This window comes from Bombus fervidus, chromosome 13 (assembly GCF_041682495.2).
Source record: "Bombus fervidus isolate BK054 chromosome 13, iyBomFerv1, whole genome shotgun sequence".
Taxonomy (NCBI): domain Eukaryota; kingdom Metazoa; phylum Arthropoda; class Insecta; order Hymenoptera; family Apidae; genus Bombus; species Bombus fervidus.
The window spans coordinates 9,763,136-9,783,953 of NC_091529.1; the positions used below are offsets into that span (position 1 = coordinate 9,763,136).

General features: G+C 44.4%; 2 protein-coding genes across 6 annotated transcripts in view; one reads left to right on the forward strand and one right to left on the reverse strand.

The window, feature by feature from the left end:
* The window catches only part of LOC139993754 (uncharacterized), a 253,487-nt gene that overhangs the window by 163,523 nt on the left and 69,146 nt on the right, over nt 1-20,818 (forward strand). Inside the window, exon 1 of one of the 3 annotated variants that reach the window (XR_011801456.1) lies at nt 17,785-18,515. The exons of the other annotated variants lie outside the window; for them this stretch is intronic. The gene's annotated coding sequence lies outside the window, so the exon portion shown is untranslated. Of the gene's footprint in view, nt 1-17,784; nt 18,516-20,818 lie in introns of those variants that run through there. 3 annotated transcript variants of the gene reach the window in all.
* The window catches only part of LOC139993750 (nucleolar protein 4-like), a 94,764-nt gene continuing 83,983 nt past the window's right edge, over nt 10,038-20,818 (reverse strand). For 2 of the 3 annotated variants that reach the window (XM_072015760.1, XM_072015758.1), the window contains 4 exons: nt 20,525-20,671; nt 15,784-15,998; nt 14,342-14,532; nt 10,038-13,531 (listed from right to left, as the gene is read on the reverse strand). In XM_072015760.1, coding sequence (XP_071871861.1) covers nt 13,365-13,531; nt 14,342-14,532; nt 15,784-15,998; nt 20,525-20,671 — 720 coding nt within the window. In that variant the 3' untranslated portion in view covers nt 10,038-13,364. The remainder of the gene's footprint in view (nt 13,532-14,341; nt 14,533-15,783; nt 15,999-20,524; nt 20,672-20,818) is intronic. The other variant, XM_072015759.1, reaches the window with a different exon arrangement.

The window sequence follows — 20,818 nt, forward strand, 5'->3', positions numbered from 1 at the left end:
CCTATTCCCAAACCTCGACCCACAAGCCTGTAGCTTACGCATCAAATTCCGTGTCACGTCGTCCCTGTCATGAATGTAAATTACCTCCACCAACTCTGACTTGTCCTTGACTATTGTTATCGCATCCCACCTGTCCACTTTCCACGAGTTAAACAAGGAACATCCGTCCAAGGCTATCTGTATCTTCTTTCTCGATCTCGCGTTTGCGAGAACTATTTTCCTAAAAAAAAAAAGAAAAGTAGGAAAACGGTTTTAACCGTCCCCTACAAAGTGTGTGTGTGTGTGTGTGATAGGACCGAGTTCGTGGTCGATTCAATACGCCGTGAATGGCTGAAATTTAAAAGACTTCTTGACCGCGTCTACAGGACCCTTTCTTCGTTTCTGCGAAGTCGTTAAAATTATTCAAAGTTTCTCGATACTGCACTTTCCAAAAAGTTTCGAGGAAACGCACGACGTAAGCACAAGCAATCCCTTCACCGGCGATCTTCTTTAAAAGTCGAAACTTTCATCGGTGAACTCGCTCGCTCGCGTGTTTTCGCCTTCCGATGCAGCAACGCGATCCAGTGGGAAATTTTCGACGCGTTTCCACGCGGAAGCGCGGCCAACAATGAATCGTTGGCATAATTGGTAAGCGCAAGAATAGTTTCGCAACGCGTACGTCGAGTCTTCTCGTTCCGGACCGAGTCAGTAAGTCAGTCAGTCAGTCAGTCGGCTCGCTCAGCCGTGGGATTGGATCTCGACGTGCTAATGAGCGCCCGCGGTTACGCAACGCTCGTTAGAGCTTCTCCCGCGAGGATCCTCGTGATCGGCCCGCCCCCGGTGAGAGTCCTTGCGCGGGCGTGACGATTCCTTGCGACATTTCGCACAACGCAATCATAGCCAACCCACGCCGCTTCGTTTAGAAATTGCCCTCGCCCCGTCGACGACGAAACTGACAATGAGCGCCATTCTTCGAGAATTCCTCGCGGGGCGGTACCTGGCGAAAGCGACTCGTTTCGCGACGAGAATTAATTATTTTCTACGCTTCGTCTTTCGATTCGTATAACCGCAAGCAACATCGTTGCATCTTCTCCTCGAGAGAATCTTGCGAATTCAAGGAATCTTCCTTTGAAATACAACAATGATCTTTTACAATTTTTGTGGAAAAATATGTTTCGAAATTATTGGATCAAAGTGCTGGAAGATCAATGTAATAAGTACCATTTTTCAAGCTTCTCCGTTCAGTATCAAATTCCTATTCGCAATCTTTTTCTTCCTAACTGAACCGCCGTACGTGTTATCCATTTATGGCTACATTTCGAACGCGTCTAGTTATATCGCGATATTAGACACGTGATTCTCGATACCTATCGCTTCTCTTCTTCTCGTTGCCACGACCTTCGTCGTCTGGAAGACGACCCTCTCTCGGAAGTAATCGAGAGCCCCTCATTATTTTCTAGTTGACTATCCGACACTTGATTATTCTCTCGATGATGGATTAATTAAGTTGCCCGATTTGCTGGTGTTCCTACGCGTCAACAGGTGTCGGACGAGTACAATCGATTTCTCAATTAATCTCGGATACCCTCTCGCGTATTTCTGTTCGCGTACGCTCGCCTCGATCTATCTCAAACATTTGTTATTTTCAGACAAAGGAGCCATTATCGTCTCGGATAACGATCGCTTTTCCATTAAAGGGTTCGAATTAACTTCTCGCCGATTAGTGTATGCGTTCGACTTGAAAGAAACAAAAGTCAATTTCAGTAGAATCTTCGATCGAACTTGTATCATTCCTAAAATAAATCACCCTTCCCATCTTTATTCGTTAGACCTTGGAACACCTTGTTTCGTATACGAGAACGCCTCCCACAAGCCGAATCTCCCTCCGCTTCCTCTGCGTGGTAATTTCCATCGAACTACCGAGCCAAACAGCCTGTCCAATCAACCGCTCTAAACGAAATAAATCCAAAGAGACAAGCGCATACGGGCGAAACAAAACTGACACACGCTAGCTCGTAAAACCGCGTTCTTGGCAGCCGGTTTCCGACTAATAACGATAACGTGGCGAACGAAAAGATCGCTATTGGAAAATCCTTCGACCTCGTTCTCACGATGCCGGTTCGAACGGTAGATAGGAATTCTCGACGAAACGCGTACGTTTTCCAAGCGAAGCGAAATCCAGGGGACTGGTCGATCCGGTCAGCGGCCTTGCGGTGTTTTTCGAAACAATTAGTAGGAGCGATTTTTCGTACCTACGATGGAGATTGGTTCCCCAGGCCTGCGAATAACGAGATTTCGCGAGGTCCCGATGGGAGAATATATATGGAGGCCGGGGCGGCCAGGCCAGGGGGCAGCACGTTTCTCTCATTATGCTGGCCGCGGCCGCTCGAAATCCTAACTGTACAATGCACTCACCCCGCCCAAGGGGCCAGCATCCTCGACACGCTCCCGTGTGGACGTGGAACGCAGGAACGTGCTCGATTATTTCGCCGAGTCGAGAGGGAGCGTGCGAGAAGGTCGCAGACACGCCGAGCTACTAAGGGCCTCCTCTCGAATCGGTCATCTTGATTTACGACGTCGGAAGCGGTCGTAGATACCTCACGCACTCGCGTACTCGCGACGGTTGTTCGTTCTGTCTACCGGCTGGTGCTGCTGCACTCGGAAAAATCGTCCTTGAGACGCCTCGCGTTTTCATATTAGTATCGCGTGCGTGTGCGTTGACGCGCGACGTACGACGAAAGGAGAAAACGAAGGGGCGTACAGAAGGTTTTAAGGGCTAGTTGTGGATGTAATTTCGGTTGAACGAGGTCGGATCGCTACTCGCACCTCGATATGCTTCTTCGATATGATTGATAATGGTCGACGATAGGACATAACGTAATTGGTAGCGTTAGTCGGTCCAATGGGTTGAACCTGCGGAGAAATAACATTGTATATCCATCGATCTGAGACGTAGAACGAAGCCAAACTACCAGAATTACGAAAGGCTACCTCGGCTAATTGCGTGTAGCAAAAGATAATAAACTCTGCAACTTCGGTAGTAATCGCGGAGCAATAAAAGTCAATCACCGGTGTAGCGAGACCCGTGAGATTTATCCAGTTTTAAAGGTAAGAACGTTCCAACCTTTGGCCCCTTTTGCTCGCGTAAAGGAACCAACGCGAAGACAAAAATCAATCACGGGAGGAAAAAACAACACCTACAGCGATATTAGCCAAGACTGGAGCGGCACGCGGTGGATTTGAACCGATCGACACCAAAAGGGGCCAGCTTCCGCTCTCGAACGCCTAATTGGACCTCTATACCAGCTCGTTGATCGTGATAATGACATTTACATAGGACCCGGTATCGGTTTACGGAACTGGTTCGGCCGCCAACTCGTTAACGAAACTAATCTCAATTAAGACTGAATCCGATAATGAGGTGACTTAGTGTTGGCGTGCCAGCGCGCTAGCTTCACGTATACATGTACACAGGGCAAAGCAAAGCCCATCGACTTATCTAACTTTCACATTCCAGCGAGCGCGAAACGATTTGCCTTGGTGCTTTATTAACAGGCTTTAATTGCGAATGCAGCAACCCGCCGCCGTGTTTGGTGTCGATTAATCACATTTGTCAGGACAAGGCGCACTTCCTAGTGCATCGTATAACCGAACAGACCCGATAGAGTATCCCTGATATCCTTGTCGCGATGATACAGAGCCAGGTGCTTCTACCAACTAGCGCCTATCGTATAATCGCGATTGATCGATAATTAACAGCGGCTTCGGCCCGTTCCTTTCTTCTTTATCGGATTCAGCTAAAAATCTCTGCTTACTTTGCCTTATCTAATGTCCGATTAGCCTTACCTCTGCTGTACAACGCGGTTTTTTAACGACCATGTTTTGCGATAAACCTCTGCAACTTTTTTTCTAAGAAAAAGAAAAATGTTCCTGTATGATAATAATAGAGAAATAGGAAACAATAAGTTTTAATAAGGCTTAGCTACAACTATTTATACGTGTTCCGCGTATACTCGACACACAGCTATTTTAAGATCTTGATGTTTAAAACGTAGAACCAGTCTCCTTTTTTCGCTTAGTCCGCTAGAGTCTGCTCGGAACAAGAGTTTCTTCCAGCAACGATAAGGTAGTTTTTTGTAGCAAGTAACTTGTTCTAGTCCACCCATACAAGCCCACTCTTTGTTACCTCTACGTGTACTTCGATTTCTTATACCCTTTAGATTGACCTTGTCGGATTAATTACTCCGTTACTCCACTGGTATTACATGTCTCGTTTCACGCGTGTCCATAGGAATTTATTTATTATCTGTAATATCGCAAAGATATTCGATACCGAATACCAGAAATTTCATATACATGCGTGTAATAAGGTAGGGAACGGGTGGAAGAAATTAATGGTTCCGAGTATTTGAAATTCTCAGCTGACTTTATCAGAAATAAAATCGAAAATAACGTATCTTTAACATAAGTCGACCTACATATCCTATTTATGATCTCGGTTGCATACAATGAAACCGTTATGCTTAACACAATAGAAAGTCAGAGAAATTTTTAAACAATTAAACGAATACAATCGCGTATAATCGCGACGCGTCGATAGAACGTCGATAGAACGAAGTTGAAGAAGTATCGCGACAAAAACGTTGCTTAAACTGTTGTATCTACCGATCGAACGATATATACAGTGGCGGATTAAAGCTCGTCGTAAAGGAATCGATTTCTCTAATCCTTGCCGAATATAAATCCTTCGGATGGAAACCGCGCACCACCGGATTCGCTTTCGAGTCACGTCCGACGATCGTTGGAATCGATTCACTGACGCGTGCACGCCTTGACCGCAACACGGCGCAACATATCCGCAAGGCTGAGGAACAGAGCTCGCCTTAACCTAGGCGAAGCAAAAGGCAGTGAAGCGGTGAGACGCGCGAAGCAGAGAGGCAGGCTACGCCGGAGGCCGAAATGAAAGAGAAGGTGAACGCAAATACGGCGTAAATCACGCGTGGCACGCACACGAAATCAATCGAACCGGTGATCGAAGATCGTGGCCGAGCCAGTATCAATAACCCCAATCACCGGGTCGTTAGAGATCGCGGTCGGTCGGCCCTTAACGATGCAATTAGAGCGCACGAGGGTGCTCGAATTAGGGCTGATAAATGTCAGGAACGCCCCCGCGCCGCTCGCGTCGTTTCGCTCGCAATCAGAGGCGGACGAATTTATTCGGTACGTAGCCGCAATATACCGAGTCAGTCCGCGTCATTAATCCTCTGTCGCGCCGGTAATAAGCCCTTAATCTTCTCCGCAAGTTGGCTACCAGCGCGTACCGAGCACGATCTCGCGAGTTATACTTGCGAGTAGCCATCCAGTCTGTTCCCGTTCGCGTTCACGTTGTATTCCGTGAATTTCTAAGCGAGCTGCGCTTCTCACGCGGTCTCCGCGCGATATTTACGACGAGAAAGACACTTTTCGCGCCGTCGCGATTAATAAAGCTAATTAACGCGGTTAATAAATATCGGCTTGATCGCGTTAAATCACACCGAAGGCCGGCCACCGGCTGGGATCCAGGCTTCTGAAGATTCTGAAACACGGGGCCGGTTGCCGATCAACCGTGGAATTTACCCTTCTTTTCTTTCTTTTCTCCTTCGTATCTTTCACGTTCTTTCTTTGTGCCCCTCCGCTTTTTTTCAGACGCTTCGGATGCTCCTCGATCGCGCCAGGTTGATCGAGTGTAGGAAGATGATTTATCGGCGGATCGCAGGGAACTTTTCGAGAGCTTCGAGCGTACATTGTTTCTGTTGCTGCTGCGTGTCGAGCGAGTACACGCGCGGATCCAACTCCGGGGAGTTCACATGTAGCTAAAATGGCGCGTTAAATTGCTTTCTCGTTAAAATATTAAGTACTTTTACTTTGGTTCTCAATTTGGCGCGGGGCTGACGTTCGATAGAAACGGAGGAAAAGATCGTAAATTTAACAAGAATCCGCGAAAATCGACGAGAAATTCGCGGCAGGGATGGACGCTCGTGACTGTGCGTTCGCACGTGCAGCTACGTCCAGCAATCTTCGATTTCAATTCGTTTAAATACACCGTAAAAAACGTCGATTTATTTCTGTCGCATCACGTAATCGTCACGAAAGAGATATTCTTTAGCGAAGGTGAAAGTTCGAGGATCGTCCACGATGTCGTGTAAATCATTCGGCCAGCAAGGAAATAAAAGAACGGAAACCCTTCTTGCTCGCGCCACCTCTCGCCTTCCTCCCGTCCTCTCCGTTTCGTTCGAGATTTCTAGGCAATTTTCAGACGCCCCTTTTCGATCCACTAAGCTTTCATTTTTCCTCCGGAATCTTCCATTTATAATTCGAAATTGATAAAACGCGGTCTTCGTTGTCGAACCGATGCCAAATTTAGCCGTATAATCAGAATTTTACTTAGACAAGAGCAAAAATTATCCATCCTTTGTCTGTTCGCCATACCTGGACCCTGAGAATGATTTGAGATATATTAGCCACAAGGTATCTTCATTTTCCTATTCTAATTTATCTTCGTCACTTGAAAGCCCATTGCAAGAAGATAAAAGAATGTATCAAAAAGCCGAAGACAATTCTTCTTAGCCACTACCGTACGATAAGACAGTCGGTCAAATGCTAGCCGACATCCCAGCTGGGATTTCCATTACGCATTCGTCATCGTCAAGCAGTTAAAATAAACAGGCAAACAACAACAAGATACGAAAATATATTCATGCAACAAAAGCAAAGACCTAAGGCACGCAGTGGTAGCCGGAGGTTCGATGCCAGCGAAATCGCGGCTCGTAATCGTTGGCTGGTGAGTCTATACTATAACCTTGACGTGACCTTCCTTTGAATCGAATGACCCTGACAAGCGCACCGGACCCAGCGGGGGCCGGGCAACGTTCCCTATTTCGCGGCGCGGAGGCCTGCGATGAGTCCATCCCATTACGGGATGCGGTGGAAGGGCATTAAAGCCGGATTTAATGAGCGGTTTCGCCTTTCGGTTGGCGCGATACGCGCGCCGATTCCACGTCGTAATTGGTATAATTGGCGTTGGTCGATCGGTGACCGGGCTGCTCGTTTCAAGGGTCGTCGCCTTCGGCTGCGCCAAATTCGATCGGTCCGCTCGGTCTTCTCTGCGTCCGGACCCATTATTTTGCGCGGCTTTGATCGATCTCGCCGGGACACTTTATCCTCGAAACTGGGTTACGACAGCCGCGTTCTCCTATCGGAAATTTTAGCCTTTCAAGTCCCAGCTCGTTTCGTAAACCCGGTGACTAATTTTCCTGAATTTTCGTTGTCCTGAGATTTTATTCTGTAGCTGACGATTCCGTAGCGGCACGGACGAAAATCTTTCGACCAGGATAAAAATAGATTCGCCAAGAATAACATTTTCCACAGACCTGGAACGACCTGGTTACGGATTTGGAATAAAGTTCCTGTAAATTCTTTCTGCAACGGGAATAGCCCGGTGTAAGAGGAAAGTCCATTGTCCGAAATATCGATGTTTTTCGTTGTTGGTATCGAACGATTCGAGCACTCGGCTCGGTTACACGGCAAAGGGACAAATAAAAGAACAAGGCCCGATGTTACTTTCATTCGTTGCTGTGAGCCGCGCTCGTGGGCAACTCTTATTTCACAATCGAACTATAAGATCGTGATCTCGCGCGGCTCTCATTCGACTTTCCATTTCGTTCGATACACCGCGCACATAATACATTACCCTGCTGCTTGTTCGCCGCTTTTAAGGCGCTGATTATGCATGCGTTCGGATATTTATGTGCCGCGGGAACTTCGGCCGATTTTTATTTTTGCCCGACGTTAATCACACCCGGCTGAGGACGACCAACCAAAAGATTTATGAGATTTCGTGGCGCGGAGCCACGGAGAGCCGCCGATCCTCTTTTTTCTCTCAGCCTCGCTCGAATCTGATTTAAAATTGTCGGAATTATCCAGCAACGAAACAAATTTCACTTTGCGCTTGAATAAATATTTCTCGTACGATGAGATTTCTCTCGGAGATTGTTCGTTTCAAAAGTATCACGCTTCTAATTCGATTCTCAAAATCTTAAACAGGACCGGAGAAAGAAAGACAGGCTGGACTATAAGTTGAATAATCGATTATATTTGGTAAAACATTTACAAGGTAATAAGACTTTTTTTTTTTTTGTTCATTTAACGTTACATTTACAGGCAAGGCATCATCAAAGACCGTACCAACTCTACAATAATCGTAATAATTGTATAATGTTTACTTATAAGAAAGTATGTACCATCAAATTATCTTTATCGTTACTATCGATATTAATATTACGGTAGTACTACTCTTATTAATTCTTTCTCAGGAACAAATACATATTCTTTTTTTTCTTTTCAATATATTTATATATTTATATATATACCTTTTTTTTTTGTTGCTTTAATCTTTAATCAATATACATCAATTCGCGATTACATTGAACGGTATTAGAACTGCACCCCGTGTAGGCAAATAAGATTATTTCGACACGTTGTTCGAAGTGTGCCTCCACGCGTTCGTAGACGATCGAACGAACAAACAAATTATACGTGTTACATGTATATATAGAATATGTACGTGTATGCATACGAAAATGAAAAAGAAGATGAGAGATAAATGAAACCGTAAATGTGTGTTTGTATTGTTTCTTCCTTCCAAGTTTCTCGCTACTTTCTTCGTCTTTCCCTTTTCCTTTCGATCGCATGTCGGGCGTATCGTTGACTCGATGCTCTTTTCCCTGCGTGAACGGATTCGATCTACTATATGTTTTAATGGAATCGTAGTTGCGATTCGTCTTTCAAGAGACTTCGATCGATTTCAGTTTCCCTTTCGATGATCATCGTCGAGTGGAACTACGGAGGGTTTGGTCAGTCGCGGAGAAAATCGAACCGAACTCGCTGTACCGTGTTAATTATGAACGATTTTAATCGAAACAAGACGAGGAATGATTTTGAAACAGTTGCGTTCGAGGCTAGAAATAATAAGATTTTCGTGTCGGTAGATCGACGTAGAAACAACGACTGAACGCAATCCAATTTCTTCGATTAAAGGATAATTGAATCATATACAAGATGGAAATCTATTTAAATTAAATATAATTCAGCTGTAACTACAATTAGTTTCCATCGAGTTTCGTTTAAAATTGCATTTATTCTGTATAATTTCCAGCTAACTCGGTCTAACCACGACGATAAAAAGAATACCGTACGTATTACGACAACTATAAAAGAGTTTCATTTCTTTCTATGTTCAGCTGAAAAATCGTTCGAAATCTATTATAATTCAACTCCACCGAGGTAAATAAGTTTCTTTAATTCTGCTTTTCGATTAAATTCGATTCGATCGTGGCGCGACTAACCGTAGAAACCGTGATGCAAAATACACGCGGTCCCATTACACACGGAACAAGTGTACAAGTCTGAGAGACACGGATCTAACGCGGTACAACTATCCTGTATGATACGATGATCCTAACGATTATTACATTTCGCGAAGAGGAGACGTTCGAATGAAAGGAGGCGTTCCACGGTGCCGCGAAGCGAAGTCTACTTTATGCTCACACGGAAAGAGACAGACAGACAGACAGACAGACAGACAGACAGACAGACAGACAGACAGACAGACAGACAGGCAGGCAGGCAGACAGACAGAGACAGAGAAAAAGAGTAGCACTTGTGTGTTTGTAGAGAACTATTGCACTATACAGATTCACGATACTTGCTCGATTAACTAGGCAGCGGCAGCGTTTCGTCGAGATTCCACAAACGAGACACGTTCGATGGTGGGCTCTCGTAGCGTTTCGAATCACTTCGAACGTGTGACGAAAGTTTTCGATCATTTCAAACGTTGCCGAAACGTAGCTTGGAAATTATTGGGGAAAGTTTGGAGAATACTATTTATTTATCGATAGAAATCTGGCGGCTTTCAGCATGAACTGGAATTTTTATACGAATTTTCCGAAGGTTGTCGTACACGGTAAAGTGACTTTTCGATCGTTCGTCTTGTTCAGTCATAAAATGTAGAGAAGAAAAAGTTAAGGTGACGATTCGTATTTATTTTGTAATATTCCAGTTACTTCTACTACTCTTATCCTCTCGGTAACAATAAATTTTCAAATATCTGCTACTTTGTCTTTTCCAACGACCGAATTATTCGATGCAGCATATAAATTGCGTTTATGTGTTCGATCTATTTGCCTATGGCTTATAATATTGCACTGTACAAATTATCATCCAAATGTATATGAAATAAATAAAGTTTAATCAAACTATATACAAATTAGATAACAATCTTTGCCAGACGCAAAAGAATAAAATCATAAGACAAAGTTCTTCAACACCGAATTCATTTATTACATAGACTTGTAACATTTAAACGATTCAAAATTTACAGATTCTTTGAAACTCTCGTCCCAATGTTCAAAACCTTTCGAAATGAGATCTCGATCTCCTCCAAGATTTCAAATATTTTCCAATTCCTAGTAACCTTAGGAACCGTGCAAGTTCCATGTACTTCGACTAAAAATTATTAGAATTTTAAATAGACCGTCAATTTTCTTCCAAACCATTCGACTTCTCGCTGGTTCTCTAAAGCCTTTCCATTTTCAGCAACGTTCGATTCGGTTCCAGTATACGGTTGATCGAATTACTCGAACAATTAGCAACCCGCTTGTTTCTAGAGATATTCCAAACGGAGCGATCGCCGACCGATGGGACAAGTTGAAAACGAGTATATACGTTCGTTTGTCGAGAGACGAAAGCAATTGAATGCGCGATCGAATTCAATGATAAAACGGTCGTTGTCGAAACGGAGAAGGGAAAAGGAAGTACGATATCGTGTACAGGGGTCGGTTGATCGTAAAACCAGTCAGAGAGTCGTTCGTCAACCCTTTCCTTCTTTCCAATTGTTCATTCATCCCTGCCGATGGAATGTTTCTCCGTGTCATTCTCAAGCTCGAGTTCACGGCGTCACGGCCATCAATCATCCGTAAAATATATTTTACAATGGTACATATACATTTATATATATATATATATATATGGATTTATATGTATAATAATAATTAATTAATTAATAATAATAATATATTCTCTCTTCGTATCCCGTTAAAAGCAATTCACATTTTCGAAATTTTCTTTCATCTCTCGATTTCTCCGTCGTAGCGTCGCGATACGACTTTTATAAACTATTTACAAGAAAAAAAAAAAAAGAAATAATAAGAAAAAAATAGAATTGAATTAACGCGCGAAGACTGTTAGCGATAAACTAGAAAGATTCTTCTAGAAAGCTTCCCTTTCGAATCGTCGGTTCGAGGGTAACGTTAAACATAATGAAACGTAATAGTGAACGAATAGCGATAGGTAGACGCAACGAAATCGATAGAATCGATAATAAGAATAATGCTTACGTGGCGGAAGATATCGGATGTGGCGGGGAATCTTTCTTTTCTTTTTTCTTCTTCTAATTTCCTCGTAAACACGTTAGAACGACTCGTTGGCCCAACGATAAAACAACGATTTTGCCTTAGAAGAAAGTAAAACGGAGACCAAATAAAGAAAATGTAGAGAGAAGAAGGAATAAACGCGTGTCTATATAGCCCTACATGTATCATCGTATAATGATAATGATAATAATAATAATAATAAAAATATTAATAATAATAATAATAATAATAATAATAATAATAAAACAGTGTTCTTTGGTAACACAGTGATGCGTCCGGAGACCACGAATACGATTTCAACGTATTGTCCGATCGTGACAAGATGGTCCCGATAAATATATGCAGCGTTGGTCGAGGATCGTAATTTTTAACATGTTTTTATGATAAAGCGCATTAAACTCCAAGTACTTGTTGTTTTCGCAGGGGCTCTACCTTTGAAGGAAAAGTTTCAGAGGTACAAATAAAATTCCATACTAAATACAAATATTTCAACACGTTTTTTCATAGATTAGACACGAATCGTTTACAAACATCGTTAGAATGTTTCGACTATTTAAAAATCATATATACAATCGTATTTCCAATGCGACAAATAAAAATACATCGAAATGTTCTATCGCGAAGTACGTTTACCGCGTTCGAAGCGGAGTCGAAACAGCCTCGAAAATCTTTTCCTTGAAAGCTATAAGTTTCAAACAAGACTGGTCACTTTGCTAATAAAATTCTTAGAAATCCCCAAGCCAATCTGCACGATTCAAGTACTATGCTTTCAGCCAGTGCACGATTTCTGTGTACGATTGATCGTCTCGATCCACTGACCGTTTTCTCGCGTAACAAAGCACGGCCTGCATCTTGTCCCGCGACCTAATGTAGTACACACGTTTAATCGCGCGGACGTACATGTAGTTACGCTTGGGCTCTATATACACGTAAAGGCTGGAGCGTTCTTCCTCGTTTTCAGGCTACTCCCTTCGCGTCTCCCCGACTTCTCATCTTTCATTCACGTAATTATGGTACGTGATCCTGTTTCTTTCACGTTGATTCGTATGTACATAACGACGTTCTCGGGTAAACGACAATGGCGACGTTTGATAAGTTACACGATAGACGTTCGAAGCAGCGAGCTTCGATCGATGGAACAAAAACGGCAGCTTCGAACGTACAAGCGGTCGTTGCGATCGGGGATCGATTCGCGTGGCTAGCGGAATTACTCTAAAAAGATACGCCAAAGTGTACTTTCGAGTAACGATCGATCGATTGTTCCGCCGGGTCGCTCTTCGTCAAAGCCTCTTCCATGCATTCTCGCACGCACGCACGCACGCAACACGCATCGTCTCGTATTCTCTTAAGCTTAAGCTTATCGATAGTTAAGTAAATATCTGTAAATCCTCTCTATGTACACCCTGTTTGAATAGTTCCCTTAAACCTAGCCCTAGAAGAACCGCGCGTGTTTTCCGGCGATCCCCTCGCTTGGCGCTTGGAACTCTGTTCTTTTCCACGAATAAAATTCGCTTCCACTTCGTCGTATCGATCCGGATGGACGTCTCTCGTTATTCTTTCGAGGCGTTACAGTCTGCGGAAGAAGCTAACCGCTGTCATGCTCGAACGATAGGAAATTCTATCGTCCGACGTCCTCCGGTGTAAGTTTCGCCGGGTTGCATCGTTCGTTGCTTCCTCGGGGCGATCTGTTCTCGGGAATCGTGTTTCCCATTGGTGGATAACGGAATCTCGTTACCAACAGTCGGTAATTTCGACTTAGAGCAAGGTAAACGGGCTTCGTTCGTATGCGGGCATTCGAGTCTCCGGATTCGAGGATCGGCCGTTTAGTCGGTGTATTAACGTTGCATGGCAGTCTGATTCCTCGTTAGGAAAGACTTACGAGCCGAGCTGTTGGCCACTGGCTACGTAAATGTAACTCTATGGTTGCTGAAGCAACAGCTGCTCGAGTTCGTCGGCAGATCTCAGGAGGAACGCTGCTGATTCTCGATATCCAGTGATCAATTGCCTGACGGCGGTCATCTCCGTCGCGTTTAACTTGTGACTGAGAAGCGGTTTCGTGTTCTTCATGCTGAGATCCGTCGGTCCTGCAAAAGTAATCACGGTTGGAAGAGGTTTCATCGTTCCTATCGCGCTGGGCTTTTAAGCGTATTTTCAAGCGAACATCGTCCACCGATTTACGACACATCGACTGGTATTCGAATTGATCCTTTCGTCGCGGTATCTTCGGAATCGAAAGCGTTCTCGATATATACTTGGACGGACCATAGAATCGGCTTTTCTTAATACGTTCTGTTAATCTACGTTATAAAATACAGACCTCGCGGCAAACGAATGAAAACGTTATAACGCAATGATATATGAACGATTTGGTGCAGAGAAAAGGGAACAGATCTTTCTCTACTGTATTACAGTTTCGTTCTAAGCAACGAATAAATAAACGTTTCTTTTTCCATTATAATCCCAACGTGTAATTATTTGAAAAGCTACGCGTACGCATCGTTCGAATTTACTACTGGAAAATCTACACCGACCGGATTATCTACTACCGTATTATATACAAACGAAAGCAAAAAGAAACATCTCATTCGTTCCGCGGATCATCGAACAGTGTGAAATAGGCAACACGTTAAAACAACTTGTCAAAAGAACGCGTATCTTTCCGAGATTAACTTCGATCTGCTTTGTACGAGCGATTCCTGCGGATGAAACTCGTGCAGCACGTGACCGAATTCCCTGTCGGTAGATGCTGAGCAAGATTTTCTGATCTCGTCACGAGTGCTTCGCGATTACTCGAATCTCATATACGCAAACGACGGAATATATAGCGGAACGAAAATAAAATGGAACTAGCGCAGCATAAGCAAACTCATAAGAACACCGATAAGTAATATTACTTTGTGTACCGTTGCTCAATAGACCCGACGTGAAGCTCTGCGTGGGGTAGAGGCCTGCTGACAAGGTTGGCGGCACTGTGGTCGGTCCAGCTCGCTGGAACGCTTGGCTGAAGTTCGGTCTGTACATCGCCGTCGGTGCACCGCCGCTGGCAACACCGTTAACCGTCGACGAGCTGACTATCGTCGCCTGGCTGAAAAACGCGAGCGAGATTCGTGTTAACGATAACGCCATGTAGCATTGATTAGCTCCGCCCGATTCCGCCTCCGGTCTCTCTTTTAGTTTCGTTCCATGATCTTTGACCGTCTACGAGACGTTTTATCTGCGAGCTCCTTCCTTCGCCGCGGCTAACTCGGCTCTCGCTGTGAATGAGAGATCGTCGATCGCGGAGTGAGAATGGGCGGTCGAGCCACCGATTACGACAGGAGAACGTGCTTTTTTTCATAGCGATCGAACGTCGTGTCGACGCGCGAGCTCGAGGCGTGTAACGATCCAGTTGTGGAAGACATTTTACATCGACGCTGCTTTTATGGTTTCTATTCGTATTTCTCTTACTACGACGAACCGAACGTGACGTTTAAAAAATTTCCGTTCTTAACGTTATAGAGGAGAGAAATATTTATTCGCCTTTCTTCTTCTAATTTAATACGAAAGCTAGGACTGAAATTTTACCGAACTAATTATACTAAGTTAAGCTATTTTTAGCCGAGAGGAAAGGATAACTGTGTCTACTGAAATCCTTTTACTTGAAATCGAATTTCTCACTGATCTAAATCCGGTCACCTCGTCTAGACGCTATCTTCGTTTTTATAAAATCCAGCATCACGGTTGACTTTAAACGTATTCTCGCGAATTTAAAGCCATTGCCTATCTTTGTAGCGATGTAATTGACGCGAAGTTGAATTACCGGACCAAATAATATGATCTAGTCGCTTGAAGTTCGTCGTTTATTTCATTTTTCAATGTATTTAACTTTGATTTAACGAAGCATATTTGATCTGACGTGTTATATTTGACGTTTGAAAGTACCAAGAAAATTCAACGCATAATTTTATAAAGATTCGGTAGAAACGGTAAAAAAAAAAAAAAAAAGAAAAGTAACTTTCAACTTCGTAATCTACAGATTTCTCCAAAACCGTTATTGCTTGAATTCTTTTTCAAGATGAAAATATCTTCGTAGCGTGAACGAAGATTTCGTAGCCTTCGTAGAGTTCGCTCTATCACTATGTTCTAAAAATGGTATTAGTATCTTCAACTTATTAATCAACAATTTAATAAATTACGCTTTTTAGAAACTAAACGATTATAAATTCAATTACAGTTACTAAACAAACTGATAACGGTGTAAATACAAGTAATCTGGAATTGTGAATCTGTAGTATTTACTGATTGTACGAATTATCAAAAATAATCGCTCCAACGAAACTAAATAATTTATACTGACCTCATGAGACCCTTGTTGTCCCCTGGCGCGAGCAATTTCGACGCGGGTGCGAGAGACAGGGGTGTAGAAGAGAGGGTGCTGCTCGGCAAGTTCGCCAAACTGGTTAGAGGCGCCAGGGACGTTAGCGATGCCGGTGGTGTGTCCTCCCTCTTACCAGGAAGCGATTTCACCGGTGTACTGGAGAAATGGTCCAAACTTGACCGAACATCCGTTTGCTGTAACAAGCGGTGCGTCTTAGCTCTCGTTCGAGCGGTAGTAGAATCGAAAGATCGTTGAATTTCAAACTTTTCGCTAAATTACAGAAAAATGAACTTCCATTTATTCTCTGTTATTCGGTAACGAACGAACTTGATTGGAAACATACTTTCCGAATCTTAAAACTGATGGCTGAAGGGATGACGATCTTGTTGGAAACAATCTTCAAACATTTTCATTGGTATGAAAATATAAACGTTTATAAAATTCACAAACGAGCGCCTGTAATTCGTCGTTTAATCCTTTGATATTTTATTTCTGTATATCGATAACTACAATCGTTACATCGTGTTATAAGTGAGCTAATAATAATAATAATAATAATAGCGACAGTCCCATAGTTTGGATTCTCGTGGTGCTTGAAATTTCTTCGAAGCTCTTCTCAACGACGTTTTCTCTGCGCTATCACGCGTATCGATAAACAGCCAATTCACGTAATTCTGTATAATTAAGAAAACTCCGTATTCGACGAGTATCTGTATCAACAAATGGTATTCCAAACGACCGTCTATAATTAGTAACTCGAGACAGCCAGTTCACCGATTCTCAGCTGAGATTGAACGACAACCGACGTAGTTAGACAAGTTACTTTTGAAGATGCACGATACACGATACATCGTCATATACGTAATTTCGAGTATCATAAAGCAGCTGGTTTGTAAGCAAACTTTACAAGATGAATGTAAAAGGTTGCCGGTCGTAGCGAATCCGTAATTCAGCGAACAAGCTCGACTCGCACGTAAATTGATCGCAATCGAGTCTATTCGTGTCTGAGACGGGGCACGACTTTTGGATCGCTCGATAAATGGACCATAATCGTTACATTTTGTTGCCTCTGCTGATTGGCTGTATCCCTCCTCTGTTGGACGCCCCTCCACCCCCAACGCATGAGAAACCATTATCCGACGCTCCACATTTTTAAGCATTCTGACCCAGTTTTCGCCAGTGGCGATTGAGAATCGGTTTGGCGCGGAGAGTACGCGAAAATCGATCGGACGCGACGTCTCCTTTCGAGAATAAAACATGGAAGCACGTGGCCGTAAACTTCCTTCGTACCTGCTGGACCTGCACGCGATCGTACACCTGCTTGTGCATCACTCTTAGGTTCTTTTTCCTCATGTTTGACCCTCGTTCTCTAGTCCGTTTCTTTGTCGTCACCGTCAACTCGCCAATGTTTCCTGCACTTGCTCGTTCCGATGCATCGTGACGGACGCACACTGGTCGTTTCTCGACGAGAAGATGTTCGCAAAGTCACTTGCAACTCGTCACTGACAAGCACACCATGGCCTCCTGAACCGGACTATCCTTGAAACTCGATGATACACCGTGTCACCAAAACACCACGTGTTGCCAGCGATGGCCGAATCAACGGACCACCGATCGTCGGTCGAACGAAAGATCCGCCGGATGAACCCGCGACACGATCATCCTTCTGGTCGGGCAGACAGCCCGGGGTTGGGTCACCTGGCGCGAGAACGGTTCGGACGGATCGGCGAAAAACGGTGGCAAAAAAGGCGCGGAGGGACGGGAGCAGCGAGATCGAGAGGCGGCCAGATGTGGCGGACAGGGACGTCGAGGCGTGAGTAAGCTCTCTCTCGTGGCCAAGGAAATTAATTCGTGGAAAGAGAGGCGTGCTAGTGGCGAAAGAAAGGGGAGAAACAGAACCGAGGAAAGGAAAGGAAAGGAAAGGAAAGAAAGAAAGAAAGAAAGAAGGAAAGAAGGAAAGAAAGAGCGGCGTAGAGAGACAGCAGAGGGGCGCGTACCGCGGGAGGGGTAAGGGAGAAGAACGTGATCACACAGGCGTGCACGGAGGAATGAAATCGTCAAGAGAGAGGAGAACGGATGTAGGGAGGTGTTTTTATGAAAGGCGAGCAGTGTGCGTTGACGTCAATTATATAGGTGGCCACGGCAGATAGCCGCGTCCGTACACGAACCCCGGTCTTCTCCTTAATGGGTTAGGTTTAGGTCGCCGCAGAGGTTATCGGTCTCTCCGAGCTCCCTCTCTGCTCCTCGCCAAGCTGCCACGCTATCTTGCTCCTCCTCGCTAGGGATTTTCAAAGTAGATAAGCCTCGAGACGAGAAACTCCGATGGTTCTAGCTTCTTGCCTCTGATCCGAGCAGGGATCCTCCAGAGTAGGTATGTAATATTCACGAGGGCAGAAGGGAGGATTAGGCGCGCCAGTGACACGCTGCTGACACCCACGCGTTAGACGCGCGACACGGTGAACACGTCGCGCGATTCTACGTTTGTTGCAGGGTGAACGAACAGAGCAGTGCCACGGTAGCCAAGGATACCGGTTGCAAAACGACTCGCTGTGCGAACTCTTGCAACTTGTGAAATTCGTGTTGAATTCGCGGCATCATCGACTGCCGAGTAAACGCCGCATAGATGTCGCTGGCTTTGCGCCGCCATGATCCAACGGATGACGGCCTCCGCAGAGAACATCAGTCATACAGTTATACGACCAAGGGACGAGGTAATTCGTTGAAATGCTGGAATACGGCGGTTGGACGAACGAGAATGTGCGATTTTCTTGATCGGAAGGCGGAGCGAGTCAGCCGTGGCCCTTTTTAAACGATGTCACGGACGCGCGACGATGACTAACGCAAAAAAAAGCTGAGACCGATGGTGATTCGGGCTTGTTATCACCACCTTTGACACATGTGTATCGTTCGATTTTTATCTAAGACAATATAGAAGAAGCGGCGATGCTTCGACAAAAAATCAAACCTCAGGTTAACTCTTTTTCTCGTGTGATTTCTTCGTTGTGAAAAGAGCATCGATACGCGGTGTTGGATAACGCAACGATTTCTACGATATAATTTTTTTTTTTTTTTTTAAATCGAGGAACGGTTTATGTTCGTAGAGGCGAAAGTTTGGAATTGTCGCGTCGTCTATTAAAAAAATTAATTTTGTTGAAGTATCGCGAAAAGTCTGTTTCACTGGCTTATCGATCGTAGCCGGAGAGCTTTGTTGCCGCAAAAACAAACTCTGCTACGCGAAGACTAATTTCGATTTCGAACATGGTATTTCGTCCGCTCTTCGAACATACCATGGGAAAGCTATTCACGGCTGGAATCTCGGTGAAAATTTCGATCGAGCTATCCGTAGCTTGTTGACGACTCCTGGCCTGGCAGAGAGAAAGAGAGAGACAGAGACAGAGAGAGAGAGAGAGAGAGAGAATATTTCGATTTTTCCGTCGTTACACGACCACGCGTGGAACGTGGTCAGCGTGTGTGCGTTGTATCAGAGTGGGAGAGGTGCGCGACCCATGGGGTTATCATCGGCCTCTCTGTGTACCTATATCAATCCTAGCTTCGTTTCACGTATCACGCTCCGAAGCGTTGCGCAGGAGCCGCGCGACGTTCTCTCGGATCTCGACGCGCGATAATTTTATGGACGGAGCTACTTTCATGGAAAACTTTATCGTACACGGTTGCGTCACCAACACGATCGGGATCCTCTGTCGCGAACCGTCGATCTCCGCTCCTATACTTGGTCACTTTTAGCGAAATATCTCCGTATTCGATCGCACGTTTCCGTTTTTAAAAATGGTAAGACGTCGCTTTTGACAAATCGTCCATCGATTCGCGTAATAGAAAAGAAAGTGTGGCATTTTAGTCGTATCGTATTTGAATCGTCGGGTTTTGTTTGCATCGCACTTTCCATCGCTCGTACGTCGAAATTACGACAAAATAGCGTTTGAGGTTATCGACAACGTATTGAACGATATAAATTATTTATTACTTTTCCTAGAATGAAAAGCTAGATACGCAGCTAGAAAGTTACGTCAGGTGATGTCATACGATCGATACGTTTCATAGAAGAGATTGATATTTCTTCGATAATTTAGTGGAACGTACGCATCAATTAGAAGAAAAAGTATAGAGTGCCGATGCTGTTGCAATACCATTCACGTGCAAAGCGTCGTTAGGATCATATAATAATCACGTGATGGTTTGGCAAGCGTCTCTAACGCACGATGATTTTTGTTTTATCAGCATCAATAGAGAAGGCTGACGATGATACGTGTGTACATAATTTCCCATTTCCTATGCTGAAACGATACCGTATCGTCGTGAAATAGTATCGAGTTACGTTGCATTGCGCATTGAATTAGAAAACAAAAGTGCCAACACGTTATCGTTTCTTCCAGTTTTCGATTTTGACACGCAATAACCATAATTACGCTGACGTTGACATATCAAAACGTGATATAGAATATTTAGAGAATCGATCTTGTGATATTGTTATCGCTGTGGTCGTTGCGTCGTTATTTCCCTCCTCGTCGCTAAATTAATAATTTGAAACGGAAAACAGAAACCTTGAAAAGTCTTCATTTTCGAACAGGCACTTTCGGTTGAAATAAAAAAGTTAGCGGTCAAGAGAACGAACCGTAAACCGCGACAGGCAGAACACGAAGCAGAGAGCTTGAAACCGCGTGGACGAGCGCGATCGTGCTCTTTTCATTCTAATTTTACTCACCGTTGCGGCCGGAAGAGTTGGCATGGGTTGTGAGACGGGTTCCAGACCGAGTCTCATGCGTTTCGCGTTGTCGCTCTCATTTTCGCATGCCGTTGCCAAAATCTGCTCGGCCTGTACGGAGGTCAAGTGTGCCGGAGTGGGCCTCGCCTAAAAAGAAATCCCACGGTCACGTGATCGTCGCATACCGAAAAGCTCGAACTTGACTCAGACCTACGGAATTCGCGAGCCTTCGCGGCCGATCTTCCGTGGTCCGCGCCGAGAACGTTCCTCGAGAATTTTTCCCGTGGAATATTC